At 44.5% G+C, this 20,967-nt stretch overlaps 1 protein-coding gene across 10 annotated transcripts in view; it reads left to right on the top strand.

The window, feature by feature from the left end:
- The window catches only part of LOC135516425 (calcium/calmodulin-dependent protein kinase type II delta chain), a 105,893-nt gene extending 84,926 nt beyond the window's left edge, over positions 1–20,967 (top strand). For 2 of the 10 annotated variants that reach the window (XM_064940727.1, XM_064940728.1), the window contains 11 exons: positions 92–214; positions 314–397; positions 1,172–1,214; positions 3,064–3,104; positions 6,518–6,568; positions 8,190–8,234; positions 8,533–8,581; positions 15,347–15,422; positions 15,510–15,604; positions 15,734–15,970; positions 19,382–20,967. In XM_064940727.1, the coding sequence (XP_064796799.1) occupies positions 92–214; positions 314–397; positions 1,172–1,214; positions 3,064–3,104; positions 6,518–6,568; positions 8,190–8,234; positions 8,533–8,581; positions 15,347–15,422; positions 15,510–15,604; positions 15,734–15,969 (843 nt within the window). In that variant the 3' untranslated portion in view covers position 15,970; positions 19,382–20,967. Of the gene's footprint in view, positions 1–91; positions 215–313; positions 398–1,171; positions 1,215–3,063; positions 3,105–6,517; positions 6,569–8,189; positions 8,235–8,532; positions 8,582–15,346; positions 15,423–15,509; positions 15,605–15,733; positions 15,981–19,381 lie in introns of all 10 variants that reach the window. The other 8 variants (XM_064940732.1, XM_064940731.1, XM_064940736.1 and 5 more) reach the window with 5 other exon arrangements.

The following is a 20,967-nucleotide window of genomic DNA, read 5'->3' as shown; positions in this document are numbered from 1 at the left end:
AAACAAAGCTGGAGGGGGGGTGAAGGAGGAATAGATGAGTGGACTGCTGGATGACAAACCTTACTGCCTCACCCCTTGTTCTCTCCTTCAGTTTCCGTCCCCTGAGTGGGACACGGTGACCCCCGAGGCCAAAGACCTGATCAACAAGATGTTGACCATCAACCCTGCCAAGAGGGTCACCGCCACAGACGCACTCAAACACCCCTGGATCTGCGTACGTGTCACACGCACACCCACGCACTCATACACACGGTCCATGAGAACATCTACAGACACATGACACTCTCCCCCTCTCTCACTGTGTCCTCTGCAGCAACGGTCCACCGTGGCGTCCATGATGCACAGACAGGAGACGGTGGAGTGCCTGAGGAAGTTCAACGCCCGGAGGAAACTCAAGGTGAGGGAAGGTTAATCACAGCTTTTGACCAGGTTTTGCCAGGTTTCTCACAGGATTTGACCAGACTTTGCCAGGTTTCTCACGGGATTTGACCAGACTTTGCCAGGTTTCTCACGGGATTTGACCAGACTTTGCCAGATTTCTCACGGGATTTGACCAGACTTTGCCAGGTTTCTCACGGGATTTGACCAGACTTTGCCAGGTTTCTCACGGATTTGACCAGACTTTGCCAGGTTTCTCACGGGATTTGACCAGACTTTGCCAGGTTTCTCACGGGATTTGACCAGACTTTGCCAGGTTTCTCACGGGATTTGACCAGACTTTGCCAGGTTTCTCACGGGATTTGACCAGACTTTGCCAGGTTTCTCACGGGATTTGACCAGACTTTGCCAGGTTTCTCACGGGATTTGACCAGACTTTGCCAGGTTTCTCACGGGATTTGACCAGACTTTGCCAGGTTTCTCACGGGATTTGACCAGACTTTGCCAGGTTTCTCACGGGATTTGACCAGACTTTGCCAGGTTTCTCACGGGTTTTGACCAGACTTTGCCAGGTTTCTCACGGGATTTGACCAGACTTTGCCAGGTTTCTCACAGGATTTGACCAGGTTTCTCACAGGATTTGACCAGGATTTGGACAATGACCACTAAGTAATCTAATCATTACATATCCACCTAATGTCTGATACCATGTTAGGGACTAGAGGTGAAAGTGTGACAATTATTAAAGCCTTGGAGGTCAGCCTCAACTCACTCTTCCGGTTCTCATCCTCAGGGTGCTATCCTCACCACCATGCTGGCCACACGCAACTTCTCAGGTCAGATGCATCTTCCTACTGTGTTACTGTTTCTTTCAAGGTGTCTGTCTCGCTCTCTTTGTCTCGCTCTCTTTGTCTCGCTCTCTTTGTCTCGCTCTCTTTGTCTCGCTCTCTTTGTCTCGCTCTCTTTGTCTCGCTCTCTTTGTCTCGCTCTCTTTGTCTCGCTCTCTCTCTCTCTCTTTGTCTCTTTGTCTCTCTGTCTCTCTCGCTTTGTCTCTCTGTCTCTCTCGCTTTGTCTCTCTGTCTCTCTCGCTCTCTGTCTCTCTCGCTCTCTGTCTCTCTCGCTCTCTGTCTCTCTCGCTCTCTGTCTCTCTCGCTCTCTGTCTCTCTCGCTCACTGTCTCTCTCGCTCACTGTCTCTCTCGCTCACTGTCTCTCTCGCTCACTGTCTCTCTCGCTCACTGTCTCTCTCGCTCACTGTCTCTCTCGCTCACTGTCTCTCTCGCTCACTGTCTCTCTCGCTCACTGTCTCTCTCGCTCACTGTCTCTCTCGCTCACTGTCTCTCTCGCTCACTGTCTCTCTCGCTCACTGTCTCTCTCTCTAGTTGTTTTCTAAAGCCCCAGGTTTCCTATGACATTGCCACCAACACTAGATTAATATTTAGAATTCTCCTCCATCAGCTGTTGCTAAATAATGCAGCTGGGTTATTTATTTCACCCAAACACTTGAGGGAAATGAAGGCGAGAGAAATAAGTGAAAATAGGGGGGAGTGAAAGCGGGAGGAATGAGAAGGGCAGGTGTTAAAGAAAGGACTGCTAGAGAGAGAGGAAGAATAAGGAGAGAAACGGGAGAGAATACGGTAGCCTTTAGAAGAGCCACCATCAGCCTCCACCCAGCTCGTGTCAATAGAGGCTGGAGACCAGTGGGGGGGGGGGCTGCAGATCAATGTGGCAAGATCCAATACTTACATGTTTTGTACACTAGTAAAATATACCCTTCTCGGTGTGATGAGTTGTTAATGGAGGAAAGATGTGGACTTTGTTCAGGCAGAAAAACACAGATGATGTTTTAGTCTCTCCCGGTCAATACCGATTGTCACTAGAACCCTTTCAACTTGTATGCGTTTTCTTTTCAGATTAAACAGTACATTGTGTTCATTGTTCATATTCTCCACAAAGTGGAGAAAAATAGTCTTTGCGCCGAGCAAAGACTTGACACCCATTCTGTTTTATTTACGTTTATTTTTTTCTCCCTTTGTTTGTTTGATGTGTAACCCTGTGAGGTAAGAGACTCTGGCATGGAAAGAGGCATGTGTTGTACTGCGCTCTACCCATGTAGTCACGAGCACCCATCTAATAGCGCCCCCCTCTAATAGCGCACCCCTCTAATAGCGCACCCCTCTAATAGCGCACCCCTCTAATAGCGCACCCCTCTAATAGCGCACCCCTCTAATAGCGCCCCTCTGAGACCTACTAAACATGTTCACAAACACCATTCTACTCCTCCTTTGCTGATCTATTGTAGGAGCATGTGCTAATGTGTTCTAATGAGGAGTTAGATTTGAACTATTAAATTAGATTATCACACAAACTGTTTTTATGTTTAGAAGCAAGAACTTGGTCTCTTTATGTGCGTGTGTTGGCAGAGAGCATTAAACCTCAATTCGTTGGACCTCTTCCATAGAAACCCTATCAGGCTGTTAGTTGTAGCTATAATTGCATCTCACAAACTAATCACTAAGTTTGATTTCTCTCACTTAATTTGCATCTTCCTTTTTGCTTCTTCCGTCTCTGGTAGGAGACTGTCACAGTTGGTCCATAATTCGCCGTCTTGACTAGATTTAGCAGCGCGTGTGTGTGTCAGAGGTGTCTTCTCTGATCATGTCCCCTTGCCCCCTCTTTCCTTACAGCAGCCAAGAGCCTGCTCAACAAGAAAGCTGACGGCGTCAAGGTAGGTCATCCACTACTTCTGTCTTAACACCTGACCACACACATTGACACACACTCGTGTAACTTAAATTGCACGAGAAAAGAGGAGTTGGATGTATTTCTACAGTACTCTTATTCCACGTGCCAGCAGTGAAATAGTCTGTCATTTTGAGTGCTGCGTGACTAAGATATCTGCCCCACCTTTATCTCGCCTTTCCAAAATAATTCAGTTAGAGAGGGGTGGCATCTGTTTTGTGATATGAGGAAGCTGAGAAAAAAGAATGCTGTGACGGATGACCTGCTAACTCAGAATGACAGCCCTCATCTCCCGTCCAATCAAATCTCAGCCATCGTAGCCACCACTGGTTCCCTATCACCTCTACAGGTGCTTCTCAGAAAGCATCTCTCTTTCTCTGTCCCCCCGTCTATCTCGGTTTTCAAATCTAACATCAAAATCCCTGTCACCCTCTTCCTCATTTGGGGATTTTGACTCCTGCTCCTCTCAATACCTTTCCCTCCCTTCAATTTCTTCATCACTTTTTTTTTTCTTTTATATATTTCTTCTCTCTCTCTTCATCCCCCTCTCTTGGTCTCTCTTCATCCCCCTCTTGCTCTCCCCACTGGGGTCTGCCGGACAGTGTCCTCTCACATCTGTGGTTCAGTAGCTGTTCTCCAGTTTCTGTTTCTACACCCTGGGCCCAGTGTCAAACTACTACGCTGGCCGTTTGTCCGGCCCCTGTATCGGTATCTGCCTTCCCCTGGCACTTCATCTCCGCACCCCCAACCCTCCAGCTCCTCTCCCTCTCCAAATGCTAATCCAAAACACTAAAATCACATACCCAGGTGCATTACTTGGCACTTAACACATGATCTGAAAAAACACTGAGGTATCCAAGGGCTTTATGGCTGGCAGTTTAAACCGCTGTAGGAGGTTTAGAAAAGCATTCTTTTTTAAATCTGCAGCCGAGTCATCGGCGTTTTTTGAAAGTATAACGTACCGCATTTGAAGGATTTATCTTAGGTTTATCGCAGGAGTCCAGCAGAAATGGCAGCCATTTTTAATCCGGCCATCAATGTGGGTTTCCATGTATGCTGAATATATAAGGATTACAATTGTGTTGTTTGGTATGAAATATCCTTTCTCAAACAGTATACTGTAATTCTCTAGGGTCTTGACACGTACTGTATGTGTTTTGGGGGTTGAGATATTGTGATATTGGATCCAGTTTGTCTTGTTCTCTTTTGTGTTCTAACGGATGGATACAGAAACGGAAGTATGAAACCGAGCCAATGCCTATCTACTTTTTATGCAACCGCTATGGGTTGCCAGTTGTGGTTGATTTTAGTACAATCATAGTCTGGATAGATTCAGGGTGGGTTTTAATTGTCCATTTTGTAGAAGCCCGGTCTAGTATCTTGGTTTAATGAGCAATGAATTGTAGAAGCCTCTTGATGTGTAGTTCCAGTCCCACATCTCCCTGTAGAGAACCTAGTCCTACCAGCATGTGTATTCCAGTTGGCCCATATTACAAGGTTTTACACTGCTGGGATGCCAGCGCTACTTAATCAGGGCTTGCAGTTCATAAAGGAATTACAGCGCTTTTTGATATACATTTCCCCCCTGATGCTCTTCCAATGACAATGTGCTCCGATGCAGACAATGATGTTCATGTTAACAGGAAAACCAAAAACTATTGGGATGTCATGACATCGTTTGAGTGGATAATTGCATTACCTCTGGCTTTTAATTTCTCCTCTCTAGTCGTCACAATGGCACTAATTCATTAGATTCAAGGCCTCTATGAACTGTGTTAATAGCCGCAATTAGGCTATTTTCTCTTCCTGAAAAAACCTGCAAACAGTCAAGCGGAACAGCTAATCGCTTTCAAAACAGGATTTAAGTTGACGCCCGTTTTAATGTTTCAAGTTCTGTTTCAGCGAGGAAGTCCTTGCTTTTTCCCCTTTTTGCATAATGCTCTGCATCATAATGATGCGTTGCTACAGGCTTGGAACTAACAGATGTCTAATGAACTTATTTTGTCTACCTGAACTTTCTACCCGTCAGAGTATTTTGATGTTAACACCCGTAGACCTGCGGGCGAGACTCTTAACATTTTCTCTCCTGCAGCCCCGTGTTCCTGACAAATCTCTCTCTGCTGATATTGTTCTCCTGTCTATCTCCCTGTCTGGAGAATTAGTCCTTGTTCCTGACAAATCTCTCTCTGCTGATATTGTTCTCCTGTCTATCTCCCTGTCTGGAGAATTAGTCCTTGTTCCTGACAAATCTCTCTCTGCTGATATTGTTCTCCTGTCTATCTCCCTGTCTGGAGAATTAGTCATTGTTCCTGACAAATCTCTCTCTGCTGATATTGTTCTCCTGTCTATCTCCCTGTCTGGAGAATTAGTCCTTGTTCCTGACAAATCTCTCTCTGCTGATATTGTTCTCCTGTCTATCTCCCTGTCTGGAGAATTAGTCTCTGCTGATATTGTTCTCCTGTCTATCTCCCTGTCTGGAGAATTAGTCTCTGCTGATATTGTTCTCCTGTCTATCTCCCTGTCTGGAGAATTAGTCTCTGCTGATATTGTTCTCCTGTCTATCTCCCTGTCTGGAGAATTAGTCCTTGTTCCTGACAAATCTCTCTCTGCTGATATTGTTCTCCTGTCTATCTCCCTGTCTGGAGAATTAGTCCTTGTTCCTGACAAATCTCTCTCTGCTGATATTGTTCTCCTGTCTATCTCCCTGTCTGGAGAATTAGTCCTTGTTCCTGACAAATCTCTCTCTGCTGATATTGTTCTCCTGTCTATCTCCCTGTCTGGAGAATTAGTCCTTGTTCCTGACAAATCTCTCTCTGCTGATATTGTTCTCCTGTCTATCTCCCTGTCTGGAGAATTAGTCCTTGTTCCTGACAAATCTCTCTCTGCTGATATTGTTCTCCTGTCTATCTCCTGTCTGGAGAATTAGTCCTTGTTCCTGACAAATCTCTCTCTGCTGATATTGTTCTCCTGTCTATCTCCCTGTCTGGAGAATTAGTCCTTGTTCCTGACAAATCTCTCTCTGCTGATATTGTTCTCCTGTCTATCTCCCTGTCTGGAGAATTAGTCCTTGTTCCTGACAAATCTCTCTCTGCTGATATTGTTCTCCTGTCTATCTCCCTGTCTGGAGAATTAGTCCTTGTTCCTGACAAATCTCTCTCTGCTGATATTGTTCTCCTGTCTATCTCCCTGTCTGGAGAATTAGTCCTTGTTCCTGACAAATCTCTCTCTGCTGATATTGTTCTCCTGTCTATCTCCCTGTCTGGAGAATTAGTCCTTGTTCCTGACAAATCTCTCTCTGCTGATATTGTTCTCCTGTCTATCTCCCTGTCTGGAGAATTAGTCCTTGTTCCTGAAATCTATCTCTGTTTCTGTCTCTCCCTCTACCCACTCATTTCCTAGATCAACAACAAGACCAATGTAGTCACCAGCCCCAAAGAGCCCCCCACACTGGTACTCTGCCTGTCTCTGCACGCCTGCCTGCTTGTCTGTCAGCTTGTCTGTCTCTGTCTTCCTTCATGCGTGGGCTGCTTACTCTAACAATGTCTCTCCTTGTTTTGCTGCCAGTGATGCCTCTTAAATTGCATTTTTGTTTACTGTATAAGCACATGTTATTTGTATCATACACGGACATTTCCTTATACTGTGGTTAGACATTTCAGTTGGTATGTGCACTTGAACTTTGTGTATTTTTGTTTGGGATGGCCTCTAGTTCGCTTTGCATGTTTCTGTGTGTGAAGAACTGTACAGCCTGGGTCTGCTGTTTTTACTGTTAATCCACAGAAGCTTTCCCCAAGTTACCAGGGAAACCAACGAGACATGCTGGTTGGGCGTGCGTCCTAAAATAGACTTCACACACACACACACACACCCGCTCTCTCTCTCAGTGAAAGACATCCTGAGGCAGATTGTTCTGATAGTGCCATCTGTGTCACCACACATGAGCTTCAACATGGCTGTGCGATGGCATTCCTTATGACAGGCAGCCCACCCGTTGGCTCACAGATTCACCCAGGTTTAATCTAGGCATGTTATACAGGTCAGGTCAGCCAAGAGGCCTGTACTGTATATATCCAGCCCAAAGCACCAGTATAAGGTCACCATTCAGGAATACATACAAAATATTGCAATAGCTTTGTTTTTCATACAATTCCACATCTAATAACCATGGGGCTATTTAATAGCATACCCACAAGCCTGGTACATGTACATACCCCACTTCTCCCCCCCCAACAAAACATTTTAGATCAATTATATAAAAAATGCCCCCCTCTTGACGGCAGAGATACTTTTAACGTTTTACATTCTACACATTTTGCCATGGTGCGGAGAGAAATGTTTTCAGTTTTTTTTATATTATAGCTGAGTGAGACTAACTACTTCAATGGGCGGCCCTGGCTGGCAATTCAACCATGATTACTAAGTTTAGATAGCTGGCTGCTATCTTACAATCTAAAACATGTTAGCTGACATGGGCTAATTGAGGGACTATTAGTGACTGACATGTCAAGAGAAACTAATTTTGAAATTGCACCGTGTGTATTCTACTATTCTAACTTTAACAGTAAATTGAGACCTAACTGAGTTACAGAGAGAGAGAGATAATAAATAAATATATCTATCTATCTATCTATCTATCCGAGGGTCTTCTAAAGGGGGACTGTTACCCATCCCTGTTCTAGAGTGATGTGGTTATGTATTCTTAGATGTGAGAAATGGGGCCTGCCATAGCCAGATTCATGTTCACTCACTGTGCAGTATGTACACACAACTGGCCTGGAGTAAGGACTGAAGGTGAACTGCATGCCTTGGCTGTACACACCTCAAACCTTTTCCTGTAGTTTATATCCAGGAAGGGCCTGGTGACTAACATGCTGTTACTGCTGTACACCTCCCGTCCTGTCTTGGCTGTTTCTTCTAATGTCTTAGGGCACCAAGTTGACTACTCAACGATACTTATCCCATGGGAATTGATCATCAGGGCAACTGTTTACCACATTAAGTTCCTGTCTATTTATCCCCTTTCTTCTTTACACTCTTCTTCCTCCTCCTCCTCTTCCTCTCCATGAATCAGGAGCCTCAAACCACTGTTCTCCACAACCCAACTGATGGAAACAAGGTAGTGATTAAGTAGGACTGTCGTGTTTGCGAGTGTAGAGGTTTTTGCTAATATTGTGCTGTAGTTCAAAGTGATAAGCTTTCTAGTTAGTGTTATTTACTAAACTTTGTTGGTATGCATGGTGCCTTAATGTATGCCCTAGACCCCCCCCCCCCCATAATACTCAACTGGCGAACCGCATTCTGGATCCAGACCCAGGACAGGGTCAATACGGACCACCGTATTGTGCTCACGCTGAATCCAGTCTCTACAACTGGCAGGTGTTCATTGTTGCTCTCTGTTTGTTCTTGTCCAACAGGAGTCCAGCGAGAGCACTAACACCACCATGGAAGATGAGGACGTGAAAGGTAGGAGCACACAAACGACTAGAAAAATAAACAAACCGCTCTGTCCCCAACGCCGCTCTGTCCCTAGCAGGAAGGGCTAGCCACCTGTATTAGGCTAGTAGCACTGTTGTGTTAGCTCTCTGCTCAAGTGAAAGGTAATATGTTATTATCACAGCACTGAGGTGTTGGCTTAGCACAGGGGCAGGCAACCCTGTTCCTTGGTGTGCCTGCGTACCCCTGACTTAGCATGTAGTGTAACTCATGATTCTTCAGCGTTAGGGCTCCATGTATTGCATGTTGTTATCCTACTGATTTTGCATGAATATGTTGGCTGTTAAAATTCCAATTTTCTTTGTACCATTTTACATTTTTCTTGCATGTGAATTCATCAGATATGCTTTTGTTTATCCAGGCATCCATTCATTTGGCTTTTTTATTTAAATTAATTCACTTCCTCGTCTGATCTCATTCCTTAGACATGCACTGCCATCCTCCAAACGTGGAATGTTACGTCTATCCTCATTACCACGCGGAATGTTACGTCTATCCACATTACCACGCGGAATGTTGCGTCTATCCACATTACCACGCGGAATGTTGCGTCTATCCACATTACCACGCGGAATGTTACGTCTATCCACATTACCACATGGAATGTAGTTTACAATTTGAATCAGGTGTGCTAGCTGTACGATATTTAAAATACATGGAACGGCTGGGGAACCCCGAGGAGAGGTTTGAGAGCAGGCGGAGTCTACCATGGTGTGGACAGAACGGTCTCTTAGGGAGCTGAATCAGGCTCTGCTACCACGCATGATTTCCCATCTCGCTGCTGCTCTGATGGTCCGCTGAGCCAGAGCTGTGTGTGTGTGTGTGTGTCGCCACTCTACCATTACAGATAGTAATTTGTTCACCTCCCACTTCAAATGGAAGGTTTTACCTCATAATGCCATCATACCTTCTGGGGAGTGTTACAAGACCCTAATCACCAGAAGGAAATCTTCCCCTTCTAGACCTTAAAAGGCCCCTTTGAAAATCTGAGAGAGTAGGATGACATTTGGTCAGGCAATCTCATGAGCTACCTGCTTTGAACAATCCCTTTGTCACAAAACCCCATTTGAGAGCACCAGAATGTCCTCGGACTCCTATCTACTGTGCTACGGCGGTATTGTGTGGAAAGTAAATGAAAGTTTCCTAGCATCTCAGTGTCGCTTTGTGTCTACTTTTGCAATCCCTGACGGATGATTACTGCCGGGTCATGGATGGATGTAACGGTCGCACCACTAAACGTGTGTAGGTGTTTCTAACGTTTATGTGCAGCTGGAGGCTCCTCAATTTCATATTCACTTTGTTTTCTTTGGCAGCTTCTTTGTTTGAAAGATGAAGGCGTTTAATTTGCCAATTTTACGCGGTAGTCGTTTTATCACGTTGTATGTAGGAGTTGAGGACTGTAGGATGTGTTTTGAAAAAATATTTTGGGCATTGTCTTGCCCCTTTTTTTATGTTACAAATAATCATAACCATGTTTTTGGCCACAACTCATTGTGAAGCAGCAACCCAACACACAGGACCCTATGAGTCCACAAGTGTCACTCGCCCAGTGACGCCATTTAAAAAAAAATCTATTTAACCAGTTGAGAACAAGTTCTCTGGCCAAGATAAAGCAAAGCAGTGCGACATAACCAACAACACAGAGTTACACATGGAATAAACAAACATGCAGTCAATAACACAATAGAAAAATATATATGCAGTGTGTGTGCAAATGTAGTAAGATTAGGGAGGCAAGGCAATAAATAGGCCATAGTGGTGAAATAATAACAATTTAGCATTTAACACTGGAGTGATAGATGTGCAGAAGATGAATGTTCAAGTAGAAATACTGGGATGCAAAGGAGCAAAAAATAAATAACAATAAGGGGAAGAGGTAGTTGGGTGGACTATTTACAGATGGGCTGTGTACAGGTGCAATGATCGGTAAGCTGCTCTAACAGCTGATGCTTAAAGTTAGTGAGGGAGATATAAGACTCCAGCTTCAGGGATTTTTGAAATTCGTTCCAGTCAATGGCAGCAGAGAACTGGAAGGAAAGGCGGCCAAAAGAGGTGTTGGCTTTGGGGATGACCAGTGAAATATACCTGCTGGAGCATGTGCTACGGGTGGGTGCTGCTATGGTGACTAGTGAGCTGAGATAAGGCTGGGCTTTATCTAGCAAGGACTTATAGATGACCTGGAGCCAGTGGGTTTGGTGATGAATATGTAATGAGGGCTAGCCAACGAGAGCATACAGGTCGCAGTGGTGGGTAGTATATGGGGCTTTGGTGACAAGCGGATGGCACTGTGATAGACTACATCCAATTTGCTGAGTGGAGTGTTAGAGGCGATTTTGTAAATGACTTCACCGAAGTCGAGGATCGGTAGTCAGTTTTACGAGGGTATGTTTGGCAGCATGAGTAATGGAGGCTTTGTTGCGAAATAGGAAGCCGATTCTATATTTAATTTTGGATTGGAGATGTTTAATGTGAGTCTGGAAGGAGAGTTTACAGTCTAACCAGACACCTAGATATTTGTAGTTGTCCACATATTCTAAGTCAGAACCGTCCAGAGTAGTGATGCTAGATGGGCGGGCGGATGAGGGCAGTGATCGGTTGAAGAGCATGCGTTTAGTTTTATAAGCATTTAAGAGCAGTTGGAGGCCACGGAAGGAGTGTTGTATGGCATTGAAGCCCGTCTGGAGGTTTGTTAACAGCGTCCAAAGAAGGGACAGATGTATACATAATGGCGTCGTCTGCATAGAGGTGGATCAGAGACTCACCAGCAGGAAGAGCGACACCATTGACGTATACTGAGAAAGAGTCGGCCCGAGAATTGAACCCTGTGGCACCCCCATAGAGACTGCCAGAGGTCCAGACAACAGGCCCTCCTATTTGACACTGAACTCTATCTGAGAAGTAGTTGGCAAACCAGGCGAGGCAGTCATTTGAGAAACCAAGACTGTTGAGTCTGCTGATAAGAATGCAGTGATTGACAGAGTCGAAAGCCTTGGCCAGGTTGATGAAGACGGCTGCACAGTATTGTCTTTTATCGATGGCGCTTATGATATCGTTTAGGACCTTGAGCGTGGCTGAGGTGCACCCATGACCAGCTCGGGAACCAGATTGTATAGCAGAGAAGGTACGGTGGGATTCTAAATGGTCGGTGATCTGTTTAACTTGGCTTTCGAAGTCCTTAGAAAGGCAGGGCAGGATGGATATAGGTCTATAACAGTTTGGGTCTAGAGTGTCTCCCCCTTTGAAGAGGGGGATGACAGCAGCAGTTTTCCAATCTTTAGGGATCTCAGACGATAAGAAAGAGCGGTTAAACAGGCTAGTAATAGGGGTTGCAACAACTGTGGCGGATAATTTTAGAAAGAGAGGATTGTCTAGATTGAGAGGAAAGAGAGGATTGTCTAGATTCAGAGGAAAGAGAGGATTGTCTAGATTGAGAGGAAAGAGAGGATTGTCTAGATTGTCTAGCCCAACTGATTTGTAGGGATCCAGATTTTGCAGCTTTTTCTGAACATCAGCTGTCTGGATTTGGGTGAAGGAGAAATGGGGAGGCTTGGGCAAGTTGCTGTAGGGGTGCAGAGCTGTTGATCGGGGTAGCTAGGTGGCAAGCATGGACAGCCGTAGAAAAATGCTTATTGCAATTCTCGATTATCGTAGCTTTATCGGTGGTCACAGTGTTTCCTAGCCTCAGTGCAGTGGGCAGCTCTCGAGGAGGTGCTCTTATTCTCCATGGACTTTAGTGTCCCAAAACTTTTTGGAGTTTGCTACAGGATGCAAATTTCTGTTTGAAAAAGCTAGCCTTTGCTTTGCTAACTGCCTTTGTATATTGGTTCCTAACTTCCCTGAAAAGTTGCGGGGGCTATCCGGTACTAATGCATGACGACACAGGATGTTTTTGTGCTGGTCAAGTCTGGAGTGAACCTGGGGCTGTATCTGTTCTTAGTTCTAAAAAAAAATCTAAATCCATCCACCTACCCAGCTATTCATCCATCTACCCACCCATCCACCTACCCAGCTATTCATCCATCTACCCACCCATACACCTACCCAGCTATTCATCCATCTACCCACCCATCCACCCACCTACCCAGCTATTCATCCATCTACCCACCCATCCACCCACCTACCCAGCTATTCATCCATCTACCCACCCATCCACCTACCCAGCTATTCATCCATCTACCCACCCATACACCTACCCAGCTATTCATCCATCTACCCACCCATCCACCTACCCAGCTATTCATCCACCTACCCAGCTATTCATCCATCTACCCACCCACCCATCCACCTACCCAGCTATTCATCCATCTACCCACCCACCCATCCACCTACCCAGCTATTCATCCTTCTACCCACCCACCCATCCACCCACCTACCTCTCATACCAATGTCCCTTGTCACCCCTCCCCCTTTATCCTAGTCTCCTCTCCCTCCTCCCCAAGTTCCCCTCTCTTCTTGCGGGGGCACTCAGGCTCATACTACTACTCCTCCTCATCTTCCTCTTCATCCTCCTGCTGGTATTCTCCCAGTGTTTGGCCCAGTAGGGATGAGTTGTGTCACTATGTTCTGAGGGCCCTGCTCACCTGCTACCTGCTCCTCCTCCTTTGTGGTCTTACTCTCTGTCACCCACATTCGGGGGCCCCAGCCTCTGCACCCCCTTGGGCCCCTGCCTAGCCTGGGCCCCAGCAACATGCAGTGTAAGTTCACCCAGAGCGGAGAGGCCAGAACCGTTTCCCACTGCCCTCTAGGCCTCACAATCCCTGAACCTCCCTTCATATCGTCTTGACCGCTATCAGATATGCATCATTGGAAGTCCACATTTGTTTAGGATATGACTTTTAGGATCATTTGGTGCACCTGGTGAGTGGTTATAAATGCAAATAGTTGCCTCATTGTACCTGGCACTCATTACCAAAGACTAAACAAAGGCATACAAACCTCTTAGTGTTTGTCATGGAACCCTGTGAGAGAAAGCTATTGAAAAGTAGCCCTTGTCTTACTGAGGTTGCAATCTGTACGTTGGCCTGGTATTACAGTACACTCTGCTTCAGCACCGGTCTGCCATACAGGCGTCCACCCTGTGTGTACTGTGCTGCCCTCTGGAGGTCATGGTCGAACCAGGACTGAGTTTCTTTGTCAATGTATTACACCAAAATTGGGCTAAGAAAGTATTACTGCTGTGTTGATGCGTACGGGGAGGGTGAGACAGAATGTCGTCAGCTCCAGGGTTGACCGTGAACATTCTAAATGAGATTGAGTATACTTTAAGGACTAGTTTGGATCGAGGTTGTTCTTTGCACAGACAGCACTGATGACTTCCAGGAACGGGATGGTTTCGTTGACCGTTAAATGTCTCTACATTGACAGCACATTTGCACAAGTGGATTGCGTTTGGTCGAGAAGTGCTGAGTGAGCTGGCCTATTCAGAAACTCTCCTTCGCAGCTATTGTGTGTGTGCGCAGCTCAGTATACAGCACCTCATAGGAAGCAACATGTTAAAGAGTAATGCTGGCTCCTAAAGGAATAGAAATGGCAAACATAAGACAATGTTGTGTGTGTGTGTGTGTGTGTTCAGTCTCAAGTTCCCTTGATCTACTTCTGTTTAGATAATAATCAACAGCGAAAAACAGCTTTGTTTTCCTGCCGTGTGCTGTTTTGTGTTATCAGGGGGACAGATTACGCCTTCCACTTATAGGGGAGAATTGTTGCTTCATAGCAAACAGACTGCTAGAGAGCAAGGTCTGTCAGTGATCTGTAGGTGAGTTTGTACATGTTGGACTGTGCGACAGCAAAATGTCAAAGAACTCGTTGAGTAAACTGACCCCATTTTCAGATGTATCAGACTAGCTGCTAGGATAGTAGCCAATCACTGATGGCTAATGTAAGACATAGCTGGAGTGTCGTTGGTCTTTCACTCGGTCAATATCTGTAAACGTTGGAGTATTTCGCTGCCACTGGTGAACAATCTTCTAAGAACTGAGGGAAAATGTTTCTTATTTGCATCTTTTGTGTTCTGTCAGTCACGTCGATTGAACGTGTCAGAGGGGACCAAGGTGTCGAAGGTAAAGAGTTGAGGAAATGGCATTTGATCTTTTTCTCCTTTTGGGGACTAAGTTGTGATGTTGTCTATGGGTCAGTCTCACTACCATTCCATTTGACATCTACCTCAAATTCATGTTGAGCACAATGAGAGATGTGCTAAACCACAAAACCTTTGTTTTTCTTTACATTCATTGTCTCTTAGCTTGCCTACGTAATTTGCGAGGTAATGAAATCATGTCTGTGTTATGTGGTGATGATGGTGAAACACACTGATTTTCCCGTGTGTGTGTGTGTGTGGTGAACCTGTGGTTTATTAATTGTCTTGCAAAGATAACCGTTGACCGTTTTAAGAACCAAACAAGAGCAAACAGAACAAAACGGGGAGGGACCTACCTGAATTTGTCCAGTAGTTTTCATTACAAAACATTTTTAGTTTAAACTGTTTCTGTTACAAAACATTTTGAAACAGAATCGCCGTAATGAATACACCCCTTTGCCCCTGGACCTCTTGGCTGTGTTTTGGGCTGCATTGCTACCACTACTTGGGTTTATGTAAATCCCTCAACATCTCTACAAAGACTCACTAGATGACTCAACACATCAGGGGTGTCTTACTCTAATCACCTATGGCTGTGGGACAGTTTTAGGCAACTTGTGAAAATGTCACAAAAAATTCTGTCTCTTGCTCACCTTCAGCTCGTAAGCAGGAGATCATCAAAGTGACTGAGCAGCTGATTGAGGCCATCAACAATGGAGACTTTGAAGCCTACACGTTAGTAATTTGGAATTTTTAACACTACACCGTCCAAAAACACATATGCAATCCGATCTTCATTGTGTTCCTCGTTTTCTCCCACAGGAAGATCTGTGATCCCGGCCTGACATCCTTTGAACCAGAGGCCTTGGGAAACCTAGTGGAGGGAACTGACTTCCACAAGTTCTACTTTGAGAACGGTACCTGCATCCCATTATGCACTCGTAGCATTAATGATCAACACATGGCCATAAGGAGACCAATGGCTGTAGAGGCATTAATTACCTAGATTGTGTACTGATTTGATTCATCTCCCCTCTCTCATCCAGCTCTGTCCAGGAGCAAGCAAGGGCCCGTCCACACCATCCTGCTCAACCCCCACGTGCACCTGATCGGCGAGGATGCGGCGTGCATCGCCTACATCCGCCTCACCCAGTACATGGACGCCAGCGGCATGCCGCGCACCATGCAGTCAGAGGAGACGCGCATCTGGCAGCGCCGTGACGCCAAGTGGCAGAACATCCACTTCCACCGCTCCGGCTCACCCACTGTGCCCGCCAAGTAAGGTGACTAGAGGTGCTCTCTCAGTGCTGTCTTGGTTAGCTGAATTCATTGTGGAGCTGGATTGGTTCTTCGTTGAACCTCATATCCCTACCTGGCTAAGAACGATGTACTTACAGTCCCTGTCCTGTAGCTGTCCAGCATCTGTATCTGTCCTGTATCTGCTCCACCTGCACTAGGGGCTACTGTATGTAGTATTGTCTGCACTATGTAGCTACTAGCCTGCTACTATATATAGTGTGGTCTGCGCTATGTACAGTTGAAGTCGGAAGTTTACATACACCTTGGCCAAATACATTTAAACTCAGTTTTTCACAATTCCTGACATTTAATCCTAGTTAGGATCACCACTTTTTTTGACTGAATCTCCGTCTCAGAGCAGAATCTGCTTGTCTCAGAGCAGCATGAAACTAAAAGAGTTGTAGGCTATTGCTTCAAATCCTAAATGTGCTCTTTAAATTAAATAAATAAGACCTATACCACTTTTAACAGCACAGTACTCAACACTAGTGAGACTCATGTCACCTACGGTAGGCCTTCAGTATATCGAAAAATATGACGTGACTCTCTGCCAATAGTTACATATCAAATCAAAGTTTATTTGTCACGTGCCCTGAATACAACAGGTGTAGACCTTACAGTGAAATGCTTACTTACAGGATCTAACCAATAGCGCAAAAAAGGTATTCGGTAAACAATAGGTAAGTAAAGAAATAAAACAACAATAAAAAGACAGGCTATAAAAGTAGCGAGGCTACATACAGACACCGGATAGTCAGGCTGATTGAGATAGTATGTACATGTAGATATGGTTCAAGTGACTATGCATATATGATGAACAGAGTAGCAGTAGTGTAAATGAGGGGTTGGTGGGTGGCAGTACACAATGCAAATAGCCCGGTTAGCCAATGTGCGGGAGCACTGGTTGGTCGGCCCAATTGAGGTAGTATGTACATGAATGTATAGTTAAAGTGACTATGCATATATGATAAACAGAGAGTAGCAGCAGCGTAAAAAGAGGTTGGTTTGGAGGGGAGGGGACACAATGCAAATAGCCCGGTTAGCCAATGTGCGGGAGCACTGGTTGGTCGGCCCAATTGAGGTAGTATGTACATGAATGTATAGTTAAAGTGACTATGCATATATGATAAACAGAGAGTAGCAGCAGCGTAAAAAGAGGTTGGTTTGGAGGGGAGGGGGCACACAATGAAAATAATCCGGGTAGCCATTTGATTACCTGTTCAGGAGTCTTTTTGTCCTAGACTTGGCACTCCGGTATCGCGGTAGTAGAGAGAACAGTCTATGACTGGGGTGGCTGGGGTCTTTGACAATTTTTAGGGCCTTCCTCTGACACCGCCTGGTGTAGAGGTCCTGGATGGCAGGCAGCTTAGCCCCAGTGACGTACTGGGCCGTACACACTACCCTCTGTGCCTTGCGGTCAGAGTCCGAGCAATTGCCTTTTGAGGATCTCAGGAACCATGCCAAATCTTTTTAGATTCCTGAGGGGGAATAGGCTTTGTCGTGCCCTCTTCACGACTGTCTAGGTGTGTTTGGACCATTCTAGTTTGTTGATGTGGACACCAAGGAACTTGAATCTCTCAACCTGCTCCACTACAGCCCTGTCGATGAGAATGGTGGCGTGCTCGGTCCTCCTTTTCCTGTAGTCCACAATCATCTCCTTAGTCTTGGTTACATTGAGGGATAGGTTGTTATTCTGGCACCACCCGGCCAGGTCTTTGACCTCCTCCCTATAGGCTGTCTCATCTGTCGGTGATCAGGCCTATCACTGTTGTGCCGTTTGCAAATGTAATGATGCTGTTGGAGTTTTGCCTGGCCATGCAGTCGTGGGTGAACAGGGAGTACAGGAGGGGACTGAGCACGCACCCCTGGGGAGCTCCAGGTTTGAGGATCAGCGTGGCAGATGTGTTGCTACCTACCCTCACCACCTGGGGGTGGCCCGTCAGGAAGTCCAGGATCCAGTTGCAGAGGGAGGTGTTTCGTCCCAGGATCCTTAGCTTAATGATGAGCTTTGAGGGTACTATGATGTTGAACACTGAGCTGTAGTCGATGAATAGCATTCTCACATAAGTGTTCCTTTTGTCCTGGTGGGAAAGGGCAGTGTGGAGTGCAATAGAGATTGCATCATCTGTGGATATGTTTGGATGGTATGTAAATTGGAGTGGGTCTAGGGTTTCTGGGTTAATGGTGTTGATGTGAGCCATTATCAACCTTTCAAAGCACTTCATGGCTACGGACGTGAGTGCTACGGGTCTGTAGTCATTTTAGGCAGGTTGCCTTTGTTCTTGGGCACAGGGACTATAGAGGATTGGAGGATATTTCTGTAATTCAGTGATTTTTATTCCCATAGTAATTCGTTATGGATCCATAACTAAATTGACATTGGCATTTTGAAAGATTATTTTTATCATTGTTTTATTAACAAAAGCATAACAATGCCATTTATTAGTTACCTGGTTTTAGTTTCAACCTGCACTAAGAACGTTTCCCTAGTCAGCGCCATTATTAGTGCAATGCCCCTTAGTGTTGCTCTGTGCTACCCATTGTGGCAGGGTGGGGGTCCACCCCCTCCGCCTTCCTCCTACCTTCCCCATGGGCTTGGTCGGTCTTCTGTGCGCGGCTCTGCGGCCCATCCTGTGCCCCTTGCCCTCGTGCCTTGAACCTCGCGTGCTTTCAGTGGATACAGCTGGAGAACTGCATTGCAATCCCATTGTGAGCCATGACCAATATAGATTGTCCTCCTATTAACAGGGTTAATAATATATCTGTGAGAATATCCAACTGACTTTTTATATCATTCTAAATTAATAATAATAAAAGCTTTGTTAAAAAAACAAAAACATTTTGGAGATTTCGTTTTCAAATAATGTAAAATGAGTGAGGAAAAAGTTGAGTCCGGCGCAGGTATTGAACCAACATCTGTAGCAACAGACCTTTGCGCCACTCAACGTGACCGGTCTAAAGTACTACAGTAAGAACAAAATAATCCTAACAAAATAAAAAGAATAAAAGCCTTAGTGTAACAACTGTTTTTAGCAAGTAATACTGAAGTCGTGCATCAGTTTCTATTTAGTTTGTCACCCATTCATTGTCAGTTAGACACAGTAGGACCCAAAAGCATAATCTGTGCTCTAACTCCCCCTTGTGGTGGTCTGGAGCAATGAAGTGGTGACGCAGGGTACTGTACTAAACCACAAATGACCTCTAAGTCCTGCAGCATAATTGCAACATTTTTAGTGGAGTAAACACGTAGTTTAGCCCACCTAACCTGCTTTATCCAGGAGCTATGTCGCTAGCTTGGTCTGCTTTGTTTCCGCTTTGGTCTTTCTCTAGCCTCAAACACACATTTTGACAATACAACACAAGTTACTAATTCCAAAATGATCTTCGTATTGCAGTTGAGATGACGCCCTATCCTGCAGCTGTTGCTGATCTATGGAACCACCTACCAAGTGTCTGTCACATCCTCATCCGATCTCGGCCCAACTCTGCCATCTCAGAGTGTTGTTTACATATCGTCGATGCTGAACTGAAGATTCTTCTTGCAAAAGATAAAAAGGAAATACACAACAATCTTGACGATATAATTTTGTATTTTATCATTTGAGTGAAAATGTTGTTTTATCACCTTCTGTCTCATCGCAGGACATTTATAACTAAACATTTTTTTTTATTTTTATTCTGAAACAATGATTTCCTCTTTTTGAACATGTTTTATGTTTGAATGGGAAAACGTTCAATCTTCAATATTATCAGTGTCAGGAACAAGGTATTCATCTCATCTGAATATTACACATCAATCCCAATAACTGAACTGATATAGGTTTAGCCTTAAACCAACATTGCAGTCTGTCAATCCTTCTTTAAATGTCAGTCTTTGTGCAGAAAAATCTAAGAACATAAGTGAACGACAAACATGAGCTTGCTTTTATTTTGGTGATGTATAGACTTGTGATTGATGTGAATCGCTATATCTTTGCTTAAACTCTGGAATATTGAACTGTTTAATTATGAGCTTAGTTTGCAATCTTTTAACAATTCAAGATGTTCTCAACTGGCTCAATATTAAGTATGATTACTGGGAATTTTTATTGACAGTTTATGTTAAGGGAAAAATGGTATCCTATGTTTTATAATATACGTTTGTCTACATCATCACAATGTGACCGAATTCTCAATGACTGATCTATAGATTACATTCTTTCTTGCACTTGTATTACTCAAAGCCATTGTATGACATATGGAACACTGTTTAAAAGTCTAATCATGATATTTTCATAAGGATGATGATAATTATGTGAATTTTATTGGTTCTATATTTTTTGGGGGAACTATTGACCCTTTCATGTATAGCGAATGGATCTGTTTCTTTAGTGTAGCATCTCTCTCCCCAACCCCGTGTCCATGCGTAAGAACCTATGGAAGACAAATAGCCTTTTACCACTGACACCTGGGTGTTAGTTAATCTACTTGACAAGTTGAAACACACAATGTTTTATACTGAGAAGGGAGACGGTCATATGGGATCACATTGTTCTGGTTAGTTTTTCCTAGTCGGTAGAGATTTTCATAAATGGGTGTTTAGGTTGGTTTTGCTGATGGAAATGTAAGGGAGTTAGAGATGCAGTAATATTGAATCAGGGTCAACCTAGAATATTGGGATTGGCAAAGAAGTAATCCATTTGGGATTAAAGGCTCTGTGTAGGTTTGCCATTAGGATGTCCACTGTGGTGTTAATTAACCATTACTTTCCCCATTTATTCCTACAGGAATGGTGAGACAATTTTGTTTTTTAAGTTACGTTGAACTGTACTATGGGACAAAGTGTATATTGTTATGATGAGAAAGGACTGATAAATGTTTAAGAAATATCAAATAAAATGTGATTTCTGCCAAATCTCTTATTTCCATGTCACTTTGCCCATAGCTTAAAGTTTGTGAGGTGATCACTGTAATAAACCAATAAAAATACATTTTAAAAGAA

The sequence above is a fragment of the Oncorhynchus masou genome, chromosome 27 (assembly GCF_036934945.1).
Source record: "Oncorhynchus masou masou isolate Uvic2021 chromosome 27, UVic_Omas_1.1, whole genome shotgun sequence".
NCBI classification, from domain to species: Eukaryota; Metazoa; Chordata; class Actinopteri; order Salmoniformes; family Salmonidae; genus Oncorhynchus; species Oncorhynchus masou.
This window is presented reverse-complemented; position numbering and strand designations above follow the sequence as displayed.